Source organism: Opisthocomus hoazin, chromosome 14, assembly GCF_030867145.1.
Source record: "Opisthocomus hoazin isolate bOpiHoa1 chromosome 14, bOpiHoa1.hap1, whole genome shotgun sequence".
In the NCBI taxonomy this organism is placed as follows: Eukaryota; Metazoa; Chordata; class Aves; order Opisthocomiformes; family Opisthocomidae; genus Opisthocomus; species Opisthocomus hoazin.
The window spans coordinates 17,893,680-17,911,547 of record NC_134427.1 but is presented as its reverse complement, the minus strand read 5'-3'; the positions used below and the strand labels follow the sequence as shown (position 1 = coordinate 17,911,547).

At 36.4% G+C, this 17,868-nt stretch overlaps 1 protein-coding gene across 6 annotated transcripts in view; it reads right to left on the bottom strand.

The window, feature by feature from the left end:
* The window catches only part of STAG2 (STAG2 cohesin complex component), a 79,138-nt gene that overhangs the window by 27,098 nt on the left and 34,172 nt on the right, over positions 1-17,868 (bottom strand). For all 6 annotated transcript variants that reach the window (XM_075435170.1, XM_075435171.1, XM_075435165.1 and 3 more), the window contains exons 2-12: positions 15,576-15,720; positions 13,442-13,520; positions 12,131-12,292; positions 9,583-9,679; positions 8,231-8,307; positions 6,499-6,703; positions 4,119-4,270; positions 1,698-1,771; positions 1,460-1,583; positions 214-312; positions 32-111 (exon numbers count right to left, since the gene is read on the bottom strand). In XM_075435170.1, coding sequence (XP_075291285.1) covers positions 32-111; positions 214-312; positions 1,460-1,583; positions 1,698-1,771; positions 4,119-4,270; positions 6,499-6,703; positions 8,231-8,307; positions 9,583-9,679; positions 12,131-12,292; positions 13,442-13,520; positions 15,576-15,619 — 1,193 coding nt within the window. In that variant the 5' untranslated portion in view covers positions 15,620-15,720. The remainder of the gene's footprint in view (positions 1-31; positions 112-213; positions 313-1,459; positions 1,584-1,697; positions 1,772-4,118; positions 4,271-6,498; positions 6,704-8,230; positions 8,308-9,582; positions 9,680-12,130; positions 12,293-13,441; positions 13,521-15,575; positions 15,721-17,868) is intronic.

The following is a 17,868-nucleotide window of genomic DNA, read 5'->3' as shown; positions in this document are numbered from 1 at the left end:
AGATCAGATAAGGAGATACACATGTACTTACTGTAAAACAAGAGTGAGTAATTTTATTGCTTGGACTGCAACATCATATTCTTTGTCAAGAGTCATAGACACAATTCTATCCTAAGAACACAAAAGAAAGTATTTTCAAAGAGGAAAGAAGTGTAATACAACTATAAAAAACTTCATACGTACTTAAAAAAAAAAAAATGAAGTTACACTAACCTTGAACCGACTGGTGAAGAGTTCCAATTTGGAATTAAGCTCTTTATTATAGTAAAGCCCTTGCAAAGCAGTTAGGCATTTGAGTCTTACTTCCCCTTGCTAAAATAAAATTAAGGACTGGATTAAAAGGCAAGTATAGGACACAGATGTGATTTTCAAATCATACAAGACAAGTTTCTTTTGCAGTCTGGATTAACTCAAAGACTAAATGCTGTCAAGATCAACTATCCTAACGATATTCATGACATAAGAGTATGTCCTTGCTTGTAACAAGCCTATGAAGGAAACCCCCACACACACACAAAAAAACCCCAATGTCTTACTACAGTTAGTATCTGTCAGTCAAAACACACTTGTTTCATTCTTTAAAGATGTAGTCTAATTTCCAAGTACAATTCTATGTGTCTTCTCTCACTTGAATTAAAATTGGCAGCATCCGTATCATTAACAACATCTCTTGTTAGATCAAGCAGATTGCAAAGAGAAATATTCCTCCTGAAGTACAAGACCTACTTTAGCAGAGAACATGTTTTAAGGCATAGACACAGAAATACTTTTTGTAAGTCTAGGACAACTGACTTGACGCAGTTTCTTATCACCCCGCAGCCAGAGGATGTTGGGTTTTGATACCAAACCCATGAACAGCACAGCATAAGTGAGCATCCCTCGTTTGTTTCACTTCACATTCAGTAGCCTGAAGTCTCCAATGCAAGAACTGAGACAACATTCTGACTCAACAATGTATCAAGGAATATTTGTAAACTCTATCTGTTGACCACTCCAATCAGAGAATAAATCCTAGCTGGTAAGCAACAGCTTGAGGAGTAACAGCTTGAGGCACTCTGAAGCACAAATGGGGCCTTACCCCATGCTTTTTCCAGCGAGCCGAGAAGGCTAAAAAGTTTCTTAACTCAGCAAAACAGAGAAACTGTTAGGCTGTATGACTGGATTATTACATGTGAAATGCACTAATTTTAAATAGTTAAATATTATAAAGTAGAAGTCTGTATAAGCCATAAATAGAAAAACCCATTTCCTTACAAATAGCAGTTCCTTAAAAATCTATATATACCTTCAAAAGATTCAAGTGTATTTTATGTGTATGTTGAAACACCAGTGCTTCTGAGCGATAAGAAAAGCACTGACTGATCAGTCAAGAGATCAGAACCTAGCCAGGCAACATCAACAATCAAAAACATGGAGTTTACACTTCATGATTCTGTTCCTCTTCCTCAGTGCAGCTTACCTTATCATGCATAGTCCACCCTACGTATTTTAAGTAGCTGTCATTAAGAAAGGCATCACTGTACATCTTCATCCATATCCCAATCTCTTCAATACAGATAGCTCTTATTTCAGCAATTGCATCTCTGTGGAGACAAGTGTGGCAACAGAATCAAACAGATAAATAATTAGAAATAACTTGTCATCAGCTTCCAAAATAAAACAACGAAACTATAAATTACTTACTAAGTGAAACTTACCGGTATCTATGCACAAAAACACCTTTAAATATTGCATTCATCATGTTTTCTATTTCATCCTGATTTTCCTGAAGCTGAAAGAACAGAGAACATAAACAGTGAGCAGCACTTTTACAGTCAGATCAGATGATGCTGATGCTAGACAAACCAAATCAAATTAACACTTGCAAGTGTAGCCATTAAATCCTTTCCTGAAATATTCACAAGTCTGTTTCACAGTACAAAATACGTTGTTATTATTTAAGGAATTGTATCTACCACAGCATACAAGTTTCAGTAATTCTGGCCACTGGAAAACTGTTCTTCAAGTGTAACAAAAACATCTTCAGCTTCTGCAAGCTCCTTAAGAAAACATGATTTAATTTTCTAGTAACTTTTTAAGCCCGATGTTCAGCCCAATTTTTAATACACTTACTATATTTTTGTGGACACATATTATTAGAACAATACCCAAATCACACGAACTATGTTACAAGGAGTCTTTTCTGTACACTAAAGAATTTGTAATCTAGAAAGACAAGATACAGATGAAGAACTTGCAAATGGCTACATGAGCAGCATATACTCTGTTTTGAATATCTCTTTCCTCATCATCCCATCATCCATTACATCATTAGAGAGATAAAAAAATGCAGAAAGGTATTGCAGAAAAAAAATCAAATTAAAAATATAGAGGTGAAAAATAATGGAGGAGACAAGTCCAGTCTCAGAGCAACAACACAAGAGCATGACATGCACATGAGCTGAAAAGTGATACATGCACCATTTCAAAACAGAGAAAATTTTATTTGCTCTGAAAGTGCAGTAAGGTCAGTTAAAAGATTTCAGAATAACTAAATATTGTCAGCAGACAAGCATATTCTTTTTGCAGTTTGAACTGTAAAGGCAGGACAAATTGAGAGAATGTTAACGAGAATAGTCAAGGACTGGGAAAGTTGACATTCCAGTGGATCACACTGGCGAAAAAAGAAGAAAAAAAGACCTCCACACACGCCCCAAACCACCCAAAAAAACCCCACAAAGAAACCACCAGAGACATTACCCAGATTGAGGGGGAATGGATACAAAAGGTAAAGGACCTCTCCCACAGAAGTTTAGACAACCAGGAAGAACGAACAATTTCCACAGCATTACAATCAGGAATTTATAGAAGACATGAAAAGCTATAAGGAAATACATTAAGCATAAAAAGACTAAGCAGCAGGAGATAAAAGATTAACAAAGGAAAATATTTAATGTGATCTGAGCCTAAATCTAACACCTGCCCACAGTAGCCTCTGAAGGGGGTGAGGGGGATCAAAATACTGTAACAAAAGACATGCCAAAAGAATCACCGAATGAAGTGAATTTTAGTACTGTATAAGGCTGAGTTATAAATGAAACAAAAACTGAAATCAAACAAACAACTGAATGTTACTCCGAAGCGTATTTTCATTTAGCACAAGAAAACCAGAAAATCTAAACCAAAAGTAGAAAAGCTGGTAAGAAATCCTAAAAATCAATATTCTCAGAGCAACTGAGATTGGGAAAAGTCTTGATTTTCACATGACTGCCTTTTCTGTATATCGACATATTATTTATTCTAGGGCTGGTCCTGCACAACTACATTCAATGGTTGGTTAAGGGATCAGTCTCAAACTTTGTGATCTTTGTGAGGAGAACAGAAGACAAAGTTGTTAGTTTAGCTGAACTGTCCAGAAAGTAAAAACATTAATGGGTAACAGGACAAAAGCTGTAGAGCAAAGGTAAGATGCTTCCTTTGATCACTGGCAGGTTATTTCTAATGTCTAAAACAAAAAAACCCCAAAACATTGGTTCCCCCCAAAATGAAAAACGTCAGTGAATTAGGGCTTTCAACATGACAGCACGGTCAGCAATGAATCAGCAAGTCCCTTTTATACAAAAAGAAAGGAAAGAAACAGAAGTAGATTGCATTTGCAATTTTAGTAGTGTATTCTGTAGAAGAAAAAAACCTTATCTAAAGCCTTTAAACATACTTTCTGCTGAGCTCAGTGTTAACATCATAACAGGAGTATTTTGCCCCAAGAGCATGGGGTTCTTCTCTAGAAGCCAGAAACAGTCAACATATGGTAATTTTTGTTACATGTTTGAGTTTAGGAAACTAGTCAAGAAATACAATAAAAAAGTATTTATCACTGATTGCCGTCTCTCTTGCTAACTTTACTAAGATGGCACTACCTGAAAATTATTTATGAGTCTACAGCTATTGCTTTTTAGAGAAAACCAGATGGTAAGAAGCACCTTTCAAAGTACTTAAGATTTTCAAACATTAAACATGAAAAACTTAAAAGATAAAACAGAGGGACTAATAACTACTAAAATTATGGAACAAGATTAATTATTAGTTGTCATTTATCAATACTCCTCCAATGCCTATCAGCTACAGACAGCTGCACTAACCTCCTTTCTTTTCTGTAGTAAGAGTTCCAGCCGATCATTAGCTCGTTTCCCAATTATTTTATTCCGTTCTGCTTCATACTGCCGTTGTGTATTGTCCATGTTAATACTAAGATTTAACGCCACATTCACTAAAGCAGTCATCAGCTTCATGGCTACAAAAAAGTGCAAAGAACAAGGATTATTTAAAAGGTTACCTGATCTAAGAAAAATGATACACAAGAATCTTCACACCTCCTCCTGTCACCCCTTTCTGTATTTATGCAAATATATTCACTGTAAATTTCTTGATACACAAAATTTAGCAGTGTTTTACTAAGAACCGTATCATTACTTGTCAACACAACAGATAAAACACTGACATTTTGTTCTTTCTGTCCATTTTTCAATATGCATTATTATTCTTGAATTGAGATACAGGATATGCTTCCCCCAAAAAATGAAGCTGGAATCTAAGATTTACAAATATAGCCCAGAAAATATTAAAAGGATGCCATTATTAGAATTAGTTAGTAGACGGATATTACCAAATCATTCCACCCCAAACACACAAGAACTCTCTTCTAAAGGAAATGTTTTAGACAACCAATGCCACCATATCACACCATTCTTTTCCTCTCAATTTAACTTCAATGTGAGGCAGTTTTCTTTAAATATTATTTTATTTGCAGAAACAGAGAAAGGACATCAGCCAATCAGAAGCCAGAGAACTGATCAAAACGTAAAAAACACACTTGGGTGGGATTTTTTCATGTCCTTTTATTAAAAAGAGTGCAGACAAATATGCCTATTCCAGAAAGCAGGAGGTGTTCAACAGAATACTTGCTTTCCTTATGAACTTCTGTAACAACAAGGCATGAAAGGGCTTGCATTGGTAGAGCGTACACAGAACATTATTAAGCGTGTATCACCAGCGCAAAGTTGATGAGTAAGGCACAGACATGCAGATATATCGAAATACAGTCACACACTGATCTCCAAGGGTATCAAGATGAAAAGAACAAGTCTGCGCTAATCAGACACCAAAATTACTGCCAGTAACAGTAACTACTGATACAAGGATTTTGTTGTCTGTCTCCATCTCATGTTAAACACAATCTTCAAGAATACAAACAGTAATCTCACATGAAATGCAAAAGTAATTACATAAAACAATCAAAATCAACTACTGATGTGAACAAATGCAAACAGACTACTGATAAAAAAATATTTTGTGTGACAAATTAATCTGCAACAGTGAAATTTCTCCAACTTTTAGTCAGGCACAACTCAAAAAAGTAGTAAAAATCTGTTTCTTAAGAACTAAAATTTGTATTAGTCAGATGGTACAACCGTCAAATTGATGACCCAGCAGAATCACTATATTCTCCTGAAATCAAAGGTTTTGTTCCTCTCTCCATAATACATGCCTTGGCTAGCGGGAGTCTCACAGTGACAGTCCAATGTGCAACGTGCTAACATATACTGAGGAGAGATGATAGTTGAAATGCAACAACTGATCAGACAGTCAGAACTGAAACTAGCTGTAAACCAGCCAGTTCCAGCGAAGCTAATGAGAACCAGTGTCAGTGTGGCAAAAGCTCAGTGTCACATACAGTCTAAATCCACCTTGTTCAGACTAAAACGGCTATAGTGAGCTGTACATAACTGCACTGCTGCACAATGCCATCTGAGACCCTTCTTCACTAATGCAAGCAGGTTTAGGGCTTCCTTATCCAAGCAGCTTATCCTTTGTCCATATAATGATGTATTTATTTAAAACACTCCATACTTAACTGGTAATGGTTGTCTTCATAACTGAACAGATTTGAAAAAGAATCATGTAAAAAGGACAACCATACAGAAGTTTAGTGACTGTATCACCGATGTAGCATTCTTTAAAATTATTTCTTACGCAATGAATGGAAATGCTACTTCCAATTATATGATGCCATGGCCTCAATACACAGCACAATTTAAATTTGTAGTAAAAATTGCATCCAATCTAAAATACAACTCCTGCCTGACTTACCACAGCGCATACACAGGTTCAACTGTATTTGAGGTTAAAAAGATACCTACACCCTGACTATGACCAAAGACAAACTGCAGAATCAAATGAAAAGCTGCCTTCTATTTACTTTTCCTACTAGCCTTTAAGCTCACAAAAATTAAGTACTAGAAGCTGGTAAAAAATGCTTTGAAATAGCGCTGTGTTTTTCAGTGCTGAAAAACCAATAAAGACAAGACAAGACAGCTGAACCAAAACAAGTTGCATTAGAGGAAAACTATCACACAATGAAATGAGTTGTATGTCGAACACCAAGAAGTTCAACCAGAACAATTCTATCCTGTGCAACACAAAACACAAAATGCAATATGCAGAGAGATATAGTTCACTGACCTGCCAGCGTGCTAGTGTGCCGAAATGCTCTGACTTGTGAGTCTGACAGCCCCGTAAGCAGTGAAATGACAGTATCCATCATATATTCATCATATATGATGCTATATTGACATTGTCGGACGAGTACTCCAATGAACTCACAAAAACTGGATTTGAACTTCTTCCACTGGGGACCAGCCATAGTTAGCGGATAATCTCCACTATCCTATTAAAAAAACAAGAAGGGAAACAGGAAACTCTTTCAAAGACTAGAAGTTATTTTATTAAATAAAAGTTAAAAAGAGATGGGTACAACTTTAATACCAAAATCTCCAATGCCATAAAAACGATACATCAGAAAAACATGGTTCCACAAATATGCATCTACTTTGCAGCTCAGGCTTGTTATATGCAGACAACATTCTACCAGTCCTACCATAAAAACTACATAACCGGATACACTGAAATAACTAGTAATTTCTTCTATCTGCCCTCCTCTCTATTAAAAAAATCATACCCCTTACAAATCTGCTTCAGGTTGCACTAAAACAAACGAATCATCACATGAAGTTAGTGGACATGTTTAGGAGTACTCAGTTCAGCACCATAATAAAAGTTTAGAGGGAGATGCTTACATATCAGACCAAAAAATCCTGAAGTCATAAAACTACTCTAATACCCTGAATATATAACAGGTGTGTGTTCCTCGCCCGATTTGGGAACCTTTACAAATAATGGTAAAATGACAGGCGGAAAAAATGACAATCATTTCTATCAGTGCTTCTGTCGTCAGTTTCTTTAAGAAGCTAAACAACATTACAGGTCGAAAATGAAGACAAAATCCATTAAAAAGGATTAGCAATCTGGGAGTTATTCATTAGAATTATTATGAGAGAGCATAAAATAGCGATAAAACACTGAACAAACAGTCCCAGCTGAAGCTTTATAAATTTCATACAATATTGCCTTATAGTAATCAGATCAATTTATGCATTGAGATAGTTTTAAGGAATACTAAAATACTTTTAAACAAAAACATATTACGTTTTCTCCTCCATTAAAGTTACCAATGCTTTTTGAATTTTAATGAGGGGGAAATTGTTTCTGTTTTAGACTAATATTGGGAGGTTCTGAAGTTACCTTTACATTCTTTGGAACACAGGATGAAAGGAATACCACTCAGAAATAAACCCACAAAAAAAAAAAAATCCCACCCATAAAACCAACATACATCTCATCTAGCCCAACGCTCAGTGTTACAGAAAGTGACAATCTAAAGGAAAAAAAAAAGAGTTAGAATTCCCCATGAATGGCAAAGCATTACCCTTCTCTTCAACTGGAGAATAATCAAATTTAAATCTCCATGATTTGTAGATTAATGAATGCATAGAAATAAATTAAGCAAGCATTTTAAAAGTTGAAGACAACTTAAAGGCCTTACACACACAACAGGAACAGAGAGGTATCCCACACAACCCCATAGTAGTAGGAGTTTCCACTATTCAAAAACTGAGCATCAACATTAATTTCTTAAACCATTAATAAAACAAGTTCTATACATACAGAGCTTTACTTCCTAGTCTTGTAAGTTCAGTGAAATAAGGGAGGTCAAGATTTTGATTCATTAAAGTCTTGTCACTTTTGCAGCTGACCTTACCCTTGAAAGAAACCTGTAGCAACGCGATCCAGCAAGATTAGGACAGGTAAAATAAAAAATTAGTATCAATACATTGTCAGCACTTCATTAAATTACCTCATCAAATTCTTCAGTCATTTTTCGGATTATTTCGGAATTCTGCATATGTCGGAACATCTCTGCTGTAACAACTCCTACAATTTAGATGATAGAGTATTAGCACTTCTAATACAAAAGAGGTAGACAGCAGACGACATGCCTCCTGCTACAGCGTAAAAATGATTCATTTTCAGCTAATCCACAGATTACACATTTTTAAGAAGTTAGATTTTTTAATTTTAGCATCTGTGTATAACAAGCACTTGGGACCAAAACTATATATATATATTTGGTTTTTATTATTATTTTTTGAAAGCATGTTTGTGTGCATATACAAACACATCTAGAATTTACTCATTCACTCCAGATCAGAAGTTGAAGATACTTGTGCCAGACCTCTTCATCAGCCAAGAGACGACACTAATCTGCAGTGACCTTTTGTAAGACAATTCTGAGCAGTTCTATTGCCACTTATTATCTTCTGCACTGTAATAAACACAATGCTTTCACACAACTTCTATCTGTCTTAGCCTCAAATTGTTGGAGTGTAAATGGTGATATAAAAACCAAACAGATCTCCTAAAGTTTACTGCAACTATACTGCAAAACTCATGACAAGGATCATCTCAGGAAACATTAAAAGATTCTGTAGTTTTATCTGGTAACAATAATCAAAAGGTCACTGCTCTTGAAAGCATGGATAACCTCTGAGGAACGCTGTTAGCTTTCTGGAGATTTATGCACATTAAAAGTTTATCAGGACAGAGAAACACTTGAGCAGTATAAATTACATCCAGTCCTACTCTATCAAACGCAGTGACACTGCAGGGTAAGTTACCTTCTGCTCTTCAAAAGGAGGTATGGGGAAAATGAATGGAAATGGGGAAAGAAAACACAGAAGAAAATAAAATATGGAAATACAACCTTACTGTAGATAGGCTGCCATGAAGCTGTCCATAATACTTTTTTAAAATCAAGCTTCTCTACAAAGGCTATGAAACAATCTTAAAACACTCAGTAAGAAGTAGATAAATCCGAACTAGAATTCCAAGACTGAAGAAGCTAAACTATCACTGTTACAAGAGAGAGCTGGTTTTCTGAAGTAACAGGAGGAGCATAGGAAGATGAAGCAAGGCTTAAGTACTGCATTCTCTCTGGCATGAATACAAAAGGCTTAATTCTAAATTTTTATATGTTTCTAAGCCTCCTGCTCCCACCTTCAGAAATACTAGTTTAACTACAAGAAACCAGTAACATAAACCAGCTGCAGGGATGGAGCAGTCTTTCAGCTATGTAGTACAAAACACAAAGAATGAGAACCACACTATAATATTACTTAAGATGTATGAGTAAACATTCCAGTATCTCACCTTTGCAGCCTGAACACTGAATGAAGAAGTTAATGAGATCAAGAAGTGCTATATCTCTGTCATGTTTGTATGACTCTATCCAGTCATCCACTACAGACTGCAAAGAAAAAAATACAAAGGCACTTTTTAGTTTTCATAAATTGAATTCAATGTTATTTAACTGCCTTCCAGTAAATTATTCTTGTTTCTTCTACAAATAACTTGAACTCTGTGTTTTGTTAATTAACACAGAACAAAATGTTTGAATGATCCTTTACTGCCACAGTACCAGTTTCCAAGAAAATAAGTCATCTTATTCTGTACACTTCCCCCCCCTCAAACTAGTGAGGCTTCTCTAAAGATACTATTTAGGTGTTCGGTTCCAACAGCTACAACTCCCTACACTCTTCAAAACTGTTGCCCCTTTGATGAACTGTGCTCCACACACATTAGCCATAACAGGATGAACTGCACTGCCCTACACTGCCTAGACATAAATTACTCTGGATTCACTAAACCAAACAGGAACAAGAGCATTTTACTAAAAAAACTTAAAGGGAAGCAAATCAATAGGAAACCTATGATAACGGTTTTGAGAAAACAGAATTTATATGCAATTATGTTTAAACCATCCATGTGTATAGTACACACTGTCTCCTGCAGAAGTCATGACAATATACATCACGCAATTAATTTATTAACACGGGCACAAGAGACTCACTTCAGCATCAAGCTCTCACTTTTGAGTTTTTTAATCTGTTGATACCCTGCCCTAAAATCTAGAGTCATTCTAAACAGAGAGACATGATGGAATAGCTCAGAACTTCCAAAAGACAACTCTCCCTCTTCCCTAATGTTTAGAGTAGGATGCACAACTTTCGTCAGCAAGACAAAAAGAATGAAAAAGTCAAAGTGAAACGGTCATAGTCTTCCTAGAAGGAGCAGAACCTACAAACTAGCACTTCTTTGACTGACCTATGGGGAGGGGGGAAATAATCTAGAAAACATCTTAAATTAGGCTTATGAAGAAGGTCACTGTGCAAGAACAAGATAATGCTAGTAACAGGACAAATATTTCAGTTAAGCAACCTTGTTTTCAGGCTTTATTTATTGTAAAGGACCTCCAGCAAAACAGTAGTTTCTTGAAACATTTTCTCTCAGTGGATGAACCATGACACTAACTCAGAAGACGCTATGGAACAGAATTTAAAATAAAAACTATTATGAAAACCTTTTCAGGAACACAAGCGCCGAGGGCCACAGAGAAAACTTTTTACACTGAGCACTTAAGTGGACTTTACTTTAGAAATACTTTGAGAATTTTTTTTCTTCCTTAATCTTGACAAAAAATATTGACTAAGATTCACTCTATTACCCAGGTACCAATTCCCCAATTCAACAGAGTGATCAGCCCTGGCAAAGGTCCACTTTGCTCTTGAAAAGCAAGAGATTTTGACTGTACCTCTTAAATAGTTAAAAATGTCATGAAGATACAACCACTGGTAATCGCCTGAAAATGCAGCACACAGCGAGTTACAAAAGTATAGTTCTTCCACTTTGAAATATGGCAGAACAAAACAAATGAGGAAGTATCAGAATTTCTCTGTGCAAATACATCAAAGGAGTCAACTGTTCTTTTTTAAAAGTCTGAACTGAATTTCTGCCAAGGAATTCAGGCTTCAAGGTTCCCAGCTCTAAAGCAGGAGCCTGCGAATCTCGGGAGGGCAGCTTCCTGCATGCGTATTATAGAAGCTGCAAAGTCTAGATTTTCAATCCCAAAGATAGTCTTCCTTGGAGGCTGCTGAGGAGTCACATGAGTGAGTCAGCAGGAAGGCTTCATGGCTTACACTTTAACCCTCTCTCCACTGGAAGAGTCACACCGTCAAGTAAACATTTCACTGATTTAACTGCATTTAAAAAAAAAAAAAAAAAGTAGCGCTAAATTTCTTAATAGACTGGTTTCAGTAAATGCAGTAGAGACAGTGCCTAATGCAGAGACTTCTAACAGGTTAAAATTTCCTGACCCAAATTCCACCCAGAGTGCTGCAATATACATTAGCCAAGCCAACTTAGGGGAATTTTAACCTTAAGTTGTAGCTAGTAATTTTACTTTGGGTGAAAGAAGAGAAGCAATTACTTCTTTTCAGATAATCTAAGCTCTGGAAGCATCTACAAACTACAGACTTCTCCAAGTTCTATGACAACTGTACCCATAAACCACATTTCTATTAGGTTAGAGCCACACAAAAAGGACTTAAAAGTCATGTAATCTAAAATAACCTTTCTTTCTTTAAGATACTGAAAAATCACTTTGAATCACAGTTCGAATTTCTTCATTATGTATGTGATTATTCATGCCTGACATTTAGAAATGAAAAATGAGTTTGTTCAAATTCAAACCTTCATAATGCAACACCACTTCTTTTTAATCTTAATCTGGAACTAAAAACTAGAAAGTAAAGAAAAAAATTTTCTTCAGGCTTCATTTTACTAAATCGTATATACAGAAAAATATTTTTATATCTAAATTGCATATTCACCCAAGTCATAGAGCTATCCCAAATCTTACCTGCATAGCACTCTTGCCCATTTTAACTACCTCAAACAGCATCATGTTTTCCACACCATTCTGTTGGTGATGTCCATTCATCCGATTTGGACCACTAGGTTTCCCTCCTCCGTTCCCGCTTTTCCCCTTTTCTGCTGGTCCTTTTTTTCCTTTTTTACAGGTCTGCAATCACACACACGCACAAGAAGTTTTAACTGGCTGGTATTATGCAGCCACTAAAAAAACCTCAAATTACTATACATACCATGACAACTGTACACAAGGTCTTTTGTTTTCAGGAACCAGATGTAAAATCCAAAGTTGAGAATAACAGCTGATCCTGACTGATACAAAGACCAGCAAGGATTCTACAGGTTCCATTTCCTCCTTTCCTCATTTAAAATCTTAAAGCAACTTAAACTGCAACAAGTGACAGCGTATGACACAAACATTTTTCTTGTGTATTAATTTTAAACCAGATGACAGAGATTTTATATAAAACACCTATGGCAATTCCCTTAACACGTATCACAAAGTCTCCTCTGCAATTCATTAACCTTTTGATTTTTAATTTGAGCACACATTGGCAAGCAGGGTGAGGAAGAGCAGACAGGTGTCTTTGTATTTGATTCCCTCAGTTGAGCATGACTTACATAAAGAAGAAACAAAAAAAAAATTTAAACAGAAATTAAATGACTGTTGTATATATAAAACTATTTATCACCACCTCTCAATAATGGGGCATTCTGTACCAGTACAGGCACATGGGGTGCCTGGCGAGGCGGTCACAGCCCAGGCCAGGCAGCATGAAGGAACCGCACATGGGGGGTGCAGGGCAGTGAGAGGGCAGGAGCCACCCAGGTGGGGAGGACACCCATCCCACGAGGGGAGAGAAGGGCTATCAACTGCACTCAGACCTCTCCACTCGGGTAGTGTAACCTCCTGACTGCGATGTATAAAAACCCGCACCTTTTAATTGAATTACTGGTTTCTATTTACCTTTCAAATTAAAAGAGTGCCAGAATCAATGACACTAACGCAAACAGACTGTATTAGCCCCAAATTTAAGTACAGGATGGAACACACGCAGAGAGACTAATCAAATCAAAGCCAATCTTTTTCTCTGCCACCTCCCTTATGCCTTCATAGCACTAAGGAAACATGCAACTACTGAAGATGAAGTATTTCAATGCAAATACAAATATGAACTCTCCTCACAGAACACTCGCGTTTTCAGAAACTATTTCTAGCTCATTCAGCTTCAAAGTAAGTGCTGAACTCTTCAATTTGTAACAGCAGAAGTGTTTCAGTATCTCTATAAACTGAACATACTTTTCCTTTGCCTTGTTTTTGGTTTTTTCCTTCAATATCCTCAAAGTCTGTATCGGAAGAGAAGTGTGTTTCAGACTCCCTGCAAGGATAAAAAGACAAACCATTTACACATTTCATCAGAAACATTCTTAAATATACTAAATAGAGTCACATTATGCTCTCAGCTCAGTAAGCCAACTCCAACAGTGAAACTGCTTTTTTCTTCTTTTTGAGTCTGCTGTCGAGAAACAGATCAGACCGTATCCTCACACTCACACCCCACCCAATTTACCTACGAAGAAAGCCATGAAGTAAGGCTAAAAAATGTGAAGATGGGTAGAAAATAGCAACAGGTTGAGAACCTTGCTTTTGGCATGGGACAAACGTTACACTATCTGAAAGAGCAAAGAAAACTGTAACTAGCTGTCACCGATACTTACACAAAACGAAATAAAAGAGAGGGGGAAAAACTCAACATCAAAAAAAGAAACCACCACCCTCCCTCACAACCAAAGTGTCTCAGCAGATCTCTTCGTGCTGTTCCAAACTAAACAAACAGTCAAGAGGTACGCACTTCTGTCAAAAGGTACCGAAGAAAGTTTAGATGAGGTTTCTCCATCAAAAAGATAGTCTATAGTTCTGCTTAGGCTTACAGGTAAAAAGATGTTAAACGATATATGATCTGTCATTTGTTTAATTTCCCACATCATTAAAATATGCTGCATCAATATAAAAAACCTTTATTGTCAACACTAGGGTTTATTATTAATAAATAAAATTATTACTCAATTATTACTAGAGAATGTTCAGCTTATATATTGTCCATTTCTACCTTTCCTGTAGAATAAACTTCAACGATGCTACCAGATCTCGTTTCAGCGCAGACATGCATACCTGAATTCCAGCTGTAACCACAAATTTCTGATACGCACTTCCTGCTTCAACTTAACAATGCAATCATAAAGATGACTGGGGGGCACGGAAGACCCATTCCTACGTATTTCTTTATAACTTTCTAAAACAACCCAGAAACCTTACGTCTCTAACTATTGCAAGTGCTTGAAAGAAGCTTTCTGCTTTTTAACATGTATTTTGCTATCTCGGGTTTTGTTGACTATGTACTGTGATATGGACTGGGAAAGTCTCCAACTGTGGGGCGGTGGGGGGGTGAGGTGTGCAACAGATAAAGAAAAAGGTGAGAAATATTTCTTCTTCAAAACTTCCCAAGCGTTCTTTTCACAGGAAAGAACAGAACACAAATTCCAAGAGTAAAAATCCATTATGAACAGCTGTAAAAATAGTATTTCATATTAAACCATCTTCTAATTTACCTTTATTTCTCAAAGGAAAAAAAAGCCCACAAAAAAAATCTCAGATACACAAGCGCATCTTTGTATCTTTTTAAATTTTATACCAATTCAATCCATTTCAACAGTCTCTTGAAACATATTCACAACAATTTCTTGACAATTAAAAGGTGAGGAAGGGCATTCTTTTTGTCTGCTTAAAATACTGATTTTATTTCACTGTTCAAAATATAATCCACACCCGATTTTAAACCTTGGAAATTCAAATGTCTGCTTCTTAAAAATTGTAGGAAGACTAGCAAGCTAATAAAATTATGTCAAAAACACCAAGGAACTGATGCCCGAGGGAAGCTAAGACTTTGACTTTAAAACATTTGGCAAGAGGTATTTAAAATACTACGTGACCTGCCCCAGCTATTAAGGGCAAATACCTCAACTACTTCGTCTCTCTCCACGAAGAAGCTTTACTGAAGGAAACTTTTTTTGGTATTCCTAATCAAAAAGTTTCTTATTTAAACTCATTTTGGAAGACAAAATCCTGAGAAGTACATCACAAACAAAAAAAAAAAGGTCTGTCACAATGGCTTCCTACCAGTAAAGTTTAAAAATTCATTTAAAATAATCAAGCACTTCTAGAATTTTTCTAATTTTTTTTAAAATTTTAATTACTGCTGAATATTTAAGAAATAATTCAGACAAAGCTGTATCAATATCTCAACAGGAAAAAATCCAGAACCCTACTCCCTCATTTAGTTTCCTTGTTTCCAAGAGAAAACCAACCATATGTATTAACACTAGAAAGAGCCCGTACATTTAAAAATGAAACTACAAATTCTTAAAACACTTACTGAAGGAGAGTAAAATCAGTTGGTATTTCTGGAGCTGCTATCATTTCTTTATCATCTTCTGGAACACCACTGTATTAGAAAGATACTCAAAAACCAGTCTGAAGTACAAGCTTACTTTTCTTTCTTCCTTTGCAGTGGACAACTTCTATAACAAAATAAATAAATACATTGAAAATTTTTCCACATGTGAAGGGGTAAAAAAGTTGAAAAAAAGAGAAAAATTACATCACACCACCCTCTTGTTTCCAGCCAAGCTTTTTCCGGTTGAAAGACTTTATATTTTTGACTCCTCCCATGATCTTCACACAAAGTATCTCCACAAATCTTGAAAGCATCACAGTAAAACAGAAGACAAACATCTGGCAAAAATACACATTTTCTGAATAGGATAAGCAATCTGGAATGGTTTTCATTAACACCTTGCAAGTAATAGCTTTTCTTTCTAAAGCTATCCTAGGTTTAAGCTGGAACTGTAACACCACGCACTGCAGAGCCCAGACTTACCAACACTAGGATACTTCTGGTAATCAGATTGAAACCAGATTTTTACGTTAAATTTAAAGCACTGTATGTGTACATTGAAGGACATTATACATACCAACTTCATATCTCCCATTTGTAAACTTCCATAACGTTTTCCATAAAGATAAGCTCTTACAACAAGTTCTTATAACCAGATGTTTCACAACTCCCTGACTTCCAGAGCCGATAAACCACGCTTACAACAGTTTTAACACTAAAGCATTTGACAAGACTCTAAGAATATCAAAAAAGATAATACTATCCACAAGTTGTAAAGAAAAATATCAGAAACAGCATGACATTTTAGCAAGAAAACATAAGATTGTGAAATACTTGCTTTTCAACTCAATGATAATATTGCCACCTCTTCATAATTTTTTTTCTTTATCTAATTTTCGTATGTTTAAGGGGAAAAAAACTCACCAGATAGTTCAAATGCACCATTTAACCACACAGGCTAAACTCTTCTATGTCAATTGTCTGCCCCAGGCTAACTTTTATATAGTTAAATTAAGAAACTATGATGTTAAGGTATTTTAAAGATATAATAGCAAAGAGAAAAACCTTTAGAGTCCAAGTCTGCTGACTCCACAGCTTGATAGAGTGATTAGGTATTTGAGGGAAATATTTAATTTTGGCATGCTACGCACATGTTGCTTAATGTCTGGTAGCTATGCTTCAGAGACTGCATTTCAAGTGAGCATGGAGATAGAGGCCGTACATTTTTTTTCCTGCAAGTGCTTATTCTGAATGCTAGGGGCCACTGTAGCTTCCAGAATTTAGAGAGCTGAGAGAAACCATAAACCCTGAACTTAATTTCTTCACATTTCACACAGTTACATAAAAGCAGAGAACCAGAGCGAAAAGAAATAGTGGCAAAAAGAGAGGAGGTCCCTGATAGGCTGGTGAAACTCAAGACAGTCTGCAACTACTACAGCACGTTCCATCCAGAACACAGTAGAAGATAAAAAGCTTCAAAAACACTGCTGCTGCAGAATGGCAGCAACATTTGTCACCCCATTCTCCCCTTCTCTAAAGCCACACGGGCGCACAACTGGTGTGTTTCACCCTCTCCTGCTCCAATTCTACACTCTCTTGAGCAAACCATCGTTAACAGCCAGGGTCACATCCCCTCCCCAGCCATTCACCTTGGTAGGCTCTGCCATTCAGTATCACCTGATTAAATTCCCCTATAAAATAGACAAAATATACCTCAAGAATTTTTTCCCCTGGATTATCAAGTTAAACTGGTTCAGCAGCAGGAGCCAATGCAAGGGAAACACAAGACTGCGCAGTCATGGGCAGAGGGGTGAAGAGTCCAACTCCCTTCCTTGGTGGCAAGGAGCTACTACGATCCAGGCTGTCTGTAAAACTATATGCTCAGCTGGCGACATATCAAGATGTTCTACACTTTTTATGTGTGTGTATATATGTACTTTCTTTTCAAAAAAAAAAAAAAATTTGCTCTGATTCCTGTCAGCATCTTGAACTTGCAAAAAAAGCACAGCACACTTTAGTGCCTTGGTCATCAGGCTAGAACCAGCTCAGAGCTGTACCTCGGGGCTGGGGAAAAAGCAAAAAGAAACATGAAGAAAAAAAAGAAATGAAAAGAGATCCAGCCACACAAGTCCTTTTTGGAGCAAGCCTGTGACTCAGTCCCAGTGCAAAGCAAAGATGCAAACTTCAAAACCCACACCGCTCTCAGTTTCGAGTTCAACCTGTCTATCAACATGCTATTTGACTTCTTCTAGTTGATACTTTTCAATGTTGA